The sequence below is a fragment of the Arachis duranensis genome, chromosome 8 (assembly GCF_000817695.3).
Source record: "Arachis duranensis cultivar V14167 chromosome 8, aradu.V14167.gnm2.J7QH, whole genome shotgun sequence".
Lineage (NCBI taxonomy): Eukaryota > Viridiplantae > Streptophyta > Magnoliopsida > Fabales > Fabaceae > Arachis > Arachis duranensis.
In genome coordinates this window covers 8,185,856-8,197,532 of record NC_029779.3, presented here as the reverse complement: position 1 = coordinate 8,197,532, position 11,677 = coordinate 8,185,856, and the positions used below count along the sequence as shown (strand labels likewise).

General features: G+C 30.9%; 1 protein-coding gene across 1 annotated transcript; it reads right to left on the bottom strand.

Moving 5' to 3' along the window:
* Nucleotides 1–456: 456 nt before the first annotated feature.
* Nucleotides 457–2,752, bottom strand: LOC107460606 (uncharacterized). Its single transcript, XM_016078986.3, has 3 exons — nt 2,146–2,752; nt 1,642–1,893; nt 457–880 (listed from the first exon to the last, which is right to left on the bottom strand). The coding sequence occupies exons 1-3, from the start codon at nt 2,500–2,502 to the stop codon at nt 590–592; spliced, it is 900 nt and encodes a 299-aa protein (XP_015934472.1). The 5' UTR covers nt 2,503–2,752; the 3' UTR covers nt 457–589.
* Between the last annotated feature and the right edge of the window lie 8,925 nt (nt 2,753–11,677).

Sequence of the window (11,677 nt, the reverse complement as noted above, 5' to 3'; positions counted from 1 at the left end):
TTTTATCTTCCTCTAGGAGTATGGAAAACCAATTTATGCTATAAGCATTGGTCATTATGGATCATAAAACTTCCTAATGGATAACATTACATTCATAGATTATAAAATTTTTGGTACAAGATTATAACCCAATATCGCCTTTTAGTAATTGAGACAAGACATAAATATTACCAGCAAAGAAAGAAAATTCGTGTTCTAGGACATGCTATCAGGTACATATTTCCAATTTAGAACACTATATATCCGTATTTTTATCTTATCCGGTCCTAACTACTATAGGCAGACCAAAAGTCCATCAGTTTTAATTAACATCCAATATCTGTTACAATATAACCTCAAGAAGAAAAATGATAGAGGATATATATATATATATATTTTCTTACTCTAGTAATCTAACAACGTACTTTATCCCATATTTTTAAACATTGATGGCCAAAAACAATAAATTATGAAACCTACGCAGAATTTGATGTAAGAGGCGGCTAGCTCCCCAAGGAGGAAAAACAGAGAGGAGCACAAAAGAGAAGGGGATGAACTCACGATTATAATTAGGCATTAAGAAATTAAATAAGCATCATCAATATAATAATCATGATCTAGTTTGACCGAGAAGGACATCCTTATAAGGAGTAGGAAGAGGCTTTGAAACTTTGGTTTCTTCAGGTGGTGGATTATGTCTTATTCTTATTTGATGATGTTCTGAAAGCAGGGGAACATGTCCTTCTCTCGCTCTTATTAGTTGCTCTTGTGCTCCACCTCGCAGCTTCTCCAGCCTCATACCATTCATTTGTTGCATCTTGAACACTTTCACCACATTTATCAATCCACCAATGAAGAAAAATATGGTACCCGAGATTCCTAACCAGATCCAATCCCTACCCTGCCACAGTATCAACATTAATAATTGACTCGGATTAGTTAGTACATGATTCATTTTCCAATTTAGCAGTTCATTCCTATCAAATTAGATAAGATGATCTACCAGTTCAACATTATGCCAAAATCTTTCTCATCAAGTAGCTAGATACTTAGATAGGTTTCCTTGTCGCATGTGTATGCATGGAAGTGTGATTTGTAGTATAATAATCTAATAACAAATATATTTTCCTTTTAAATTTATTGTGCTATTAGGACATTAACTAGAAATCATATCACTAAAACAAAAAAAGTATTTGACCTATTGAGTTATATTTCAATTTTAGACCTACAATTAATTGTAAATGTCATTCAACTAAGATCGGTTTAAGTATCATAACTACACAACAAATTCTCCTAAATCAAGAGAGTTTTCATAAGATAGATATACACTCATACCAATTGTCAATCATATTATATATAAATCATAATATTCCTATAATAGTAACATACTATATGTAAAACATGAGAGTAAATTAAAAGCTTCTTTCAAAACTAATATTGCAATTAAACAAAGCTATGACGTAATTGATTGCTGAATACTTAATCAATTATGCTAGGTGTCCACTAAAATCAGCCACTACTAGTGTAAAATACACGTCAAGAATAAATTAAACTACACATATATCAATTCGTATATCAATATAAAAATATCCCGTGATTGATTTTAGTGTACAAATAGCATTTTTTATACTTAATTAGTCACCACTTGAAGGCTATACTTACAAGTAAGCCGAGGCCATGGTGGATCACTCTAGATTGCTCAATATAATTGAGGCAGGAACTAATCATGAACAACATACTCCCCATCAAGAAGGGGATATACACACATTGCTGCAAGATTTGAACATGACCATCTGCTCTCTCGTAGATTTGACATGAATTGTGAATCGATCCCACCACCCATAGTACAGGACCAGCAACCAACATGTTCAGAGCATGCTTTTCCAATTTGAAGTAACCATGTCCTTTCTCTTCCTGCATTTCCCTCCACATATTACAAATATTAAAGGGGAAAAAAAAAAAACACATGCTACACAATCAGAGCTGATTTGAATTTTTTATATATACGTAGCCTTATTGTAACCTAAAATTACCTTATTTAACTACTTAAAGTCTGATTTTATAGATGTTACATTTACAATTACAAATTTATTATATCTAATGTTACCTAGCTATTCGAACTACAATTAAGAAATGTAAATTAAGATAATTTGAGTGCAATAGTACCTGAAGAAAAATGAAGAAAACGGCAAGAAAAGTAAGAAGCGTTCCGAGCATGTTGAAGAGGGGAACAGCGAATTCGACGAAGGCGAGCTGAGGATCAAAGGCCATCAACTGAAAGCGGAAATCAATGGGAACAAGATGCGCCATAAGGTCATGAAAGTTTACGATTAACATGAGGCCCAATGCAATGAGGAAAACCACGAGCCCCGAAGAAGCCTCGGAAGAAAACTGAGATGCGAAACCACAACTCAGGACCACGGTGGAAAACAGGTAAAGCCCCGCGTTGATGTACTCGTAACGGTTTCTGGTGAGGCCCGGCCCGTACGTACGGAAGTCCCTTGCCGATGCTAGCTTCACCATTATTTTCTGTTATTAATTTCAGATCTCGAGAGTGAGTGAGTGGGTGGATGAGTGAATTAGTTATTTGTTTTTGTGATTTGTTTTTTGTGAGGCATGCATGGCGTGATGGTGGTGAGATATGGGATTTTTGTGACACGTGGCGACGTGCATGGAGTGGGTATTGGAGAGTGACACGTTGAACTGTGTGGAGAACAGGGTGCCGCGCGAGGCAGCTGGATGGAGAAGGATGATGAGCTTTGTCAACTGCTTCTTTGTTGCACCATTTTTGTGGGAAATAGTAGTGTCAGTTGTGTATGTGTGCATAGTTTACTAATGCCACCATCGCTGTCACACTCGTTAATTCAAGGACAAATGTATGTCATGTCATGTGTTAAGACTTAACCTCGAGAATACTCGCCTCAATACCTCAAGTTTAGTTTTTTTATTTGTGAGACATTAATAAAATTAGGCGAATTTTCTGTTATAGAATATTTTCCAAGAGTAATACTAGGGAGCTAGTAATTGTTGTGATTGTTAGCTATCAACTAACCATCAATGATGATTTGATGGTGTGAGATTGATGTGAGATTTCATCAATGGTTCACTTTTTTCTGCTGGTTACATGCTGGCCAAAATTCATTAAAATTGCTGGCCCCCTAAACTTTTCCTATTTTCCACACTTATTTAAATGGATTAGTAAATTAACTACTTAATTAATTTAATTTGATTTATTTTGCATTAATTTTTAATGATTCTTTAAACGATATCGTCTCTAGTGGTCTCATTAGTTTGGTGACTATGGTAGCTGAGGTCCAATAACCAATCCAAACTTGAAATATGGCATGTTTAAAGTTATAAGAAGCAAAATTTGATTAGATGTAATAAAGATAAGAGTAATTCTCCACATACAAGTGATTTTTTATACAAGTCATACAAGTCATTTATAAATACACCGTTTCACGTTTTTTTGTGTGTCTCTTTTTCTTCTTCTTCTTCTCCGTACTTCCTCTTCTTCTTTTTCTTCTCTTCCTTTCTCTTTTTTTTTATTGAAATTTCTTCTTCTCTTTTCGTTTTCTCTTTCTCCTTCATCAAAATCACCAGAAAAAAACGAAGAAACATTATTCAAGGTACGTTTCTTGCCTTCTCTTTCTCCTTCTTCTTCTTCTTGCTACACGTTCTTCTTCCTCTTCCTGTTCTTCTTCTTCATTTACGTGCTTTTTTCTTTGTTTTCTTTCTTCGTTCTTCTCGGTTTCCATTATTTTTTGACATCAAACTTTGAAATCGTTTTTGAAGAAGAAGCAGCAGCAGAAGATGAGGAGGAAAAAGAGAAAGAATTCTGAATTATGCATAAGGTGTACTTCAACGAATTTTGGGTGTATTTCTTAAATTCTTTGGGTGTATTTTTGTAATCCTTTGGGTGTATTTCAATAGTAGAGGTGTGATTCTCTTCAAGTTATAAAAAATCCTGCAATTACTAGACTAAATTTATTTTTTGTAATATATTATGTCTTTTATAAATATATTACTAACTATTAGACATATCCTAATTAATAATTTTATGTAATAACTTTTTTAGTTATGCAATTTTAAAATATTTTTTATTTTTTTATTCTACGGATAATGCTACACCCAGACAGTTGACTTTTTTTGCTGGACTTGTTCAAAAATTAAGAATAAATTAATTTAAAAAATTTAAAATTTTAAGAATAAAACGATCCGACACAAAAACTCACCGGCAAGTGTACCGGGTCTATCTATAAATTAAAAAAGATAAGAATTTTTTTATTAATCATAACATATTTTTGTTATTGATAATTATATGACATCTATTAATATTAATATTTTTTAACATGTATTTGAATAATATAATAGATATTAATTGATTAATAAATTAGAACAAAAGTTAATTTAAGGGATAAGTATTATTTTGGTCCCTAATGTTGAGGACCAGAATCAAAACCGTCCTTGATGTAATTTTTGATTTAGAATCATCCTTAATGTTGCATTCATTTTAAAATCGTTGGTTCTAATAATTTTTTTTCTAAATGACAAAAATACCCTTTTTTCACCATTTCATTCTTTTTGTTCTTCTTCTTCCAAGAGAAGAAATTCTCTTGTTCTTCTTCTTCTTTCAGAAGAATAAATTCTTCTTCCATTAACAAATTAAAAATACAGATTCAACAAAAAAAAGAACACACAACTCAAAATAAGAAATTCAAAAAATCCAAAAATAATCAACAATAAATCCAAAAACAAAAAAAAAACAGCAATTCAAAAATCAAAACAAGAACAAAACAAAATCCAGTATTCAACAAATCAAATTCAAATTCAAATCCAGATTCAACAAATCAACATATAACAATAATAAAATAAAAAAATAACAAATTAAAATCAGATTAGAAGTAGAAGCAGGAGCAGACCCAGAAAATATAGAAGTAGAAGCACTCAAGCAAAAGTAAAAAGTAGAAGACGAAGCAGAAGATGCAGAAGCAGACCCAGAAAACAGAAGTAAGATGCAGAAGCAGAAGCAAAAAGTAAGAAGCAGAAAGAGAAATGGCGAGGCAGTGAGGCGGCGAGGTGCAGCAGCGAGGTCAGTAAAAAAACATTAAAAATGATTTTAAGTCAAAAATAACATTGAAACGATTTTGATTCTGACTCTCAATATTAGGGACTAAAACAATACTTATCCCTTAATTTAATATAAAAAATTAAATTTTATATAATTATTTAATTACGATCGAATTAACAAATTTAACTTGTGACTTATTAGTTGAATCAATAACTCAATAATCTAGTAATTTAGTTGGACCGATTGTCCTTCGATTTTTATAACTATAATTTCAGTCCTTCAAATTTTAAAGGCATTAAAACTAATTGACATTTTTAACTTTCAGAAATCACTTTATTTGCAATGTTATATGCATATTAACAAAAGAAAAAATTACGGTATTTAATATCTAAAGTATAACGTTAACGAGAATAAAATAAAATATATTTATCATTTTTTTATTGAAAGTGTGTCTCATAATTACCGCTAGCCACCATAAATGCAGCCATTAGAGACTTAGCCTCTTTAGACAAGTTAATTCATCTTGTGTGTAATTCAACTTAGATCTTATATACTACAAGCATCCAATGACTTCAGTTTGTCTTTTAATATGTATTTTATCACATCTTATCCGTATAAAAATATTTAAAATACACATAATTATATAAATTTATATAAATATTATCACATACATATCCAACTATATTAAGAAAATAAATTCTGTAACAATTATTACAGAATAATTTTTATATATATTCTATAATATAATCGTTATGATGTTTTAAAAAAATCTTTCAACGTACTTAAACAAATTGTTTTAATATTCTAATATTTATTTAAATACAGTTCTTCACATAATTAAAGCAACGCTGGTTAACTATATTTGAAGAGTTTAGAAAATTATATTTAAGTATATAAATATATGACAATATTATTCTACCAACATAGATATACTTTTAATAAAATAGTAAATTATAATTTCTTTTTTTATTAAAAAATAAAGTAATAAACCCTGTTTCTAGACTAAATTTCGTGTGAAGTATGTACCATCTGTTAATAATCGCATTTAAACTTTTGATATTTAAATTTAAATGTTGAATGAAAAATTGAAAATAATTTTAAAAGTGGGTGAAATAATTTTTTGTTGGTTTGGGGGTGTTTGGACTTTTGATGTAATTTATGAAATGAAAAATGTAATGGTGTTAATATAGTTTACTTAGGGTGGTTTAGGGATTAAGATAATTTAGTCTAGGAATAGGGTTTGATTTTATAATAAAGAAAGAAATTGCAATTTACTATTTTATTAAAGGTATATCTATATTGGTAGAATATTGTCATACATTTATATACTTAAGTATAATTTTTAAAATTTTTCAAATGTAGTTAACCAGTATTCCTTTAATCATATAGTTCTAAAAATGGGATCGAATCAGTTGGTTCGATTGAAAAACTGATAAATTAGATTATTAATTGGTCCAGTTTAAAAATCGTTTAGGTAAAAAATAAGGTTGTAAGAACTGAATCGGTCAATGAACCGATAAAGTAATTGGTTTACTGATTCAGTGGTTCGATTAAAATTTAACTAGAGTTCAACCGATTTAATTAAATATTAAATAAAATTATTAAAATTTAATATATAATTTTACATATTTAAATTCATTAATTTTTAAGTAAAAAAATTTGAATAAAATTTAAGATATAATAAAAATTAAAGATGAAAAGTTCATTGATAATATTTAGATTGAGTTAAATTTATTGATGACTTTAAAACAAGTAACTGAGGCTGAATTTTCACTCAAACTGCAAAAAATTAAAGATCTTGCAGACAACATTATTAAGTCAAGGCTAATTATTCAACATCAATTCTCTTATACAATTCAATTATCCCTTTTTGGGCTGTCAATATACAATTCAATTGAATAACACATTGATGAAATTTCTTATTGTGCAACAAGCCTCTTATAACTAACTAAACCCTAACTAGATTCAAAAAATTCAATGCTTTTCAACAACAAAAAACTCTGAATACAGACAACTCAACCTCCAAATCCAGAAACAGAAAAACTAAGTGAAACAATCCAAATTAAATTCAGAATTACATTAAGCAAAATCCAACTTAGAACATAATCCCAATTCAGAATCTAGGACAAAAAATCAACTCAAAAGCCAGAATCTTATAAATCGAAACTAAAAGAAGCAGTGGCTTCCTAGAGACACGACGAGGGAGGAACGACGGTGACAGTGAGCTTAGAAGAGGATCAGTTTCCTTTTTTATTTTAATTAAAGTTTTAAAACCAGATCAATTTCAGAACTACACCATCCAAACAAAACAAATCAAATTCAAAACAACACAATTTACACAATTTACACAAAAATGCATACATATATACACAAAATTGAATCAGAGAAAACAGATATAGAGAGAAAAAAGAGGAACCGAATGAAGTCATTATGGATGAGGAAGTTGAAAGTGTGGTTGTCGCAGTTGTAGGTGAACTTGTTGTTGGAGGAATGAAGCTTCTGGAGGCACTAGAACGACGGCGAGGAGAACAAGCACGTTTGCGACGGCGAAAAGAACAGGGCTGAGTAGACGTTCGCGATGCCAGAAGCTTCAGAGTTCAGAGTTCAGAGTTCAAGACGACGACGCCGCTGGCAGCTGCTTCGATCTGCGACGGTGGCAGTTGCTTCGATCCGCTGACAGAAGCTCCGATTCGGCGTCGATTGTGGTAGTGACTTTGGAGTTTGTTGGAGGAAGCTAGAAGAGGTAATTAGGGTTGAGGAGGTGTGGTGAGTGATGACTAGAGAAGGTGGTTGCTAGGGTTTGTTTCAATTCGTTTATGAGGAAGGAAAGGGGTGAGGAGGGTATTGCGTCGTTTTGGGCTTTCCGTTTTGATTTTTTTTCCTAAAACACTAATGTTTTATGTTAAACAGTGAACCGGACCTTGGAAAAATCGGTCTGATTCATCCGATTCACCGGTTACCCATCGATTCAGCCAGTTTTTTTATTGATTTTTTGCAAGTCAATTTTTGAGGATGATCGGACCGGCTAGAGGACCGGTTCCTGGTTAACCTGGTCGAACCGACCAGTCTGATCCGATTTTCAGAACCTTGGTAAAAAAACCAATCAAGCCGATCCAATCAAACCGCTAAAAAAAATTGTAAAATTGATGAAAATATGATTTAAATTTGGTCTTCTTTGTATGCCACTAAACCATGTTATTCCTTGTTATTTTATATGCTAATTAGTAATTATGTAGTAAAATCCCACAATATTGTAGGTAACAAATATAATAAATATAAAAATATTTTAATACAAAAATAAAGTTTAAAAATTTTTTATTATGAAAAAGATTAGAATTTTATATATTTATTTAATAATAATTGGATTATAATTTGTTAAAACTTGATTATTTTTAAAATATTAGTGAAAATATATATTTTTTATTTACATAAGACCAGTTCTACAGTAATTTATCGATTAAACTAATGAACTAATAAATTAGTAGTCTGACTAGTTTAATTATTAGTTCAATTCTTACAACTATATCTTTAAATATGTGAAAAATTTTATTTAAATAAATATTAGAATATTGGAACAAAGTTTTGAAAAAGTACAAGACAATTTTTTTAAGTACATTGAAAGGTTTTTTTAAAACATCATAACATTATATTACAGAATTTATATAAATGTTATAGAATTTATGTTTTCTTTAATATGGTTGAATATCTATGTAATAATATTTATATAAATTTATATAATTGTGTGTATTTTAAATATTTCTATATGGACCAGATGTGATAAAATGCCTACTACGAGACAAGTTGAAGCTATTGGGTGCTTGTAGTACATAAGGCTGAGGTTGGATTACACATAAGATGAATTAATTTGTCTGAAGAACCATCAGAAAATATTCCAAATATTTTTGGATCTTCCACATAAAAAAATTTTAGACAAAAAACCCCAACTTCATACAGACCCATTATTAGGCATAATTAGGAGATTCATAATTTTTGTTAATCAACGACATTAATCACCCTACATTCTAATACTATGTGTGTGAACAGTGCAGACATCACTATGACCTCTGTATTTACTTGACACAACAGTTTTTGTCTTTCAAAAATAGACACTTGTCACTCAATCATGTTGCTGCTACGACATTACATGTGTAGAAAAAAAAGACTTTTACACCAAAAAAATCACTATAAAAATATGGTAGTAAAACTAGGAATGGCAACTATCAGTCTATTCGTGCATATCCAACTTGGTTTCAGTTTTATTGGAGTGGGTAGAGTTGATCCGGAGCTATCCAACCCGATTGAAGTGGCCAAGGTTGGTCTAGAGTGGTTACAGGAGTGAGATGGGTGTTTATGGATATAAATAATTTGATTATTCATCTAACACCGACTTAATTCGATTATATTGATCATAGATTTAATAAATAATTGGATATAATCAGATTAGATTTATCAAATTTTACCTTAATTAATATCTGTGTATAGGTAAGTTTGACATTGTTATGAAAAAGAAATTTTTTTTTGTTAAATTGGTGGAGACATTTTGTATGTGGTTAAAATTTTTTAATGGTCAAAACAAAAACGATGTTCCGTTTTGTGTAGAAATAAATAATTAAAAATAGATGAAAGTGGAAAACGGCGCTGTTGTTTTGTGATAGAGTAATATTTTTTAATTAAAAAAATAGAAAACAGTGGTGCCGTTTTGTGTTTAAATGAATTTTTATTGTTGATAATAGTTAAAACGGTACTAACATTTTGCAGAAAAATGAAAACGTTGTCAATGTTTATTACTAGTGTGAATAAAAAAATGTAAAATTAATTATAAAAGATATGTTGGTGTTATGCTGGAAATACCTTGAGCAGAGTAGAAAGTGAGCAACATAAAGTTCTTCGTCTTTAAATGTTCAGAGAGCTTAGAACTCTTAGTTTTTTAGCAGTTGAAGTTGTTCTTCATTTGTTGAGTGAAATAAGTTGTAGGTAAATGTAGTAGGTGTATAAAATAGAGTTATGTTAGTTTAAGAATATATTTCAATGGTCATATTTTGCATGATACACATGAGGGTATGATTTTTTGTGCGAGAATTCATGTGTTATTGTTGTTCCTCTTTCAATAACATATGAAGGACTTAAGAGTATACTTTGTTAGAGTGTAGATCATCAAGGCCTGAAGAAAGTGACAAATATTTTGTACAGACAGCCTGTGTTAGTATTTGGTGGTTTCGTTCAATTTCAAATAATGCATGTGGCTGATGAAGTTGGTATACAAGGAATGTTTTCGACCTACATCAAACTAGAGCACGATTCTCACTTATCGAATTATACGTTGAGTTCGAAGAAATTGAAGATGTTGATTTTTCAAAACACAATATAGACTGGATGGGTTATAATACCAAAAATAATGAAGAATTTGAAGGTAATTATCAAGTTGTTAGTCCAACTGAAGATGTGGAGAAAGATAATATATCAGTTGAGGGAGATGTAGTAGATGTTGCTAACACACTAGTATATCAACATCCATCTGGAACACCATCGTTTATGCATACTTTAAATCTTGATATCATGCAAGTACCATAATTTTTTGAATATGTTAATACAGGTAATTTTATTATTATGTGTTATTAGGATTATTTGAATTATTATTAATATTGTATTGTTACATTGTTGTTATTGTTGTTGTTGTTGTTATTAGGATTATATGAATTATTATTAGTATTGTTACATTATTATTATTATTCCTAATTATTATATATATTATTATTAGTCTTGTTTCTACTGTTGTCGCAGACGGTAAATTTTTTTGTTGGAATAGAATTTAACTCCAGAGAAGCTGTGATTGCAGCAGTTAAAGAGTATACCATTCAGAGGTAGGGGCATCAATTATAGGGTGTATGAATCAGAATCAAGGACATTCTATGCTAAATGTGTATAATACAGAAAAAGTTATGATTGACTTATCAGAGTTAGTCTTAAAAAGACAATATTATTGGGTGATAAGGAGGTATAACGGTGGTCACACGTGCATCAGATCTACCATCTCTCAAGATCATACCAAGCTGGACTTTGGTACAGTCGCAGAAGCAATAAAACCATCGGTTGAAGCCGATCCATCCCTAAAGGTGAAGTCTGTAATTGCTGAAGTACAGTTGAAGTTCAACTATATAATAAGTTATTGCAAAGCATGGTTGACCAAACAAAAAGCAATTGAGAAAATATTTGGTGGGTGCGTGGGAATTTTCTTATGAAACTTTGCTAACATTGTTTGAAGCAATGGTTGCAAAAGAACCATCAACAACCGTTGAGTACGAAACTGCAGATGCTTACCGAAGGGATGAGTTGGTTGAGGATCTATGGATTTTGACGCGAGTCTTTTGGGTTTTCTATCCTTGTATTAAAGCATTCAGAAGCTGCAAGCCGCTGGTACAAGTAGACGGCACACTCTTGTATGAAAAATATAAAGGGGCTCTCTTAGTTGCAGTATCACAAGATAGAAATGAAAATATCGTGTCTCTTGCATTTGTCATAGTCGAGGGTGGGACCGTCGATACTTGGCACTTTTTTCTTAGCCATCTACGAACGCATGTAGTTAATCAGGATGGTGTTGGTCTTATCTCTGATCGACATGAGTCTATT

Bases quoted from the DNA above. Each gene is read 5' to 3' on its own strand.
- LOC107460606 (XM_016078986.3), bottom strand. From the start codon at position 2,502: ATGGTGAAGCTAGCATCGGCAAGGGACTTCCGTACGTACGGGCCGGGC. The intron at 1,894-2,145 runs GTACTATTGCAC...AGGGAAATGCAG, and splicing joins TTTTCTTCATTTTTCTTCAG to GAAGAGAAAGGACATGGTTA. The intron at 881-1,641 runs GTAAGTATAGCC...ATACTGTGGCAG, and splicing joins ACCATGGCCTCGGCTTACTT to GGTAGGGATTGGATCTGGTT.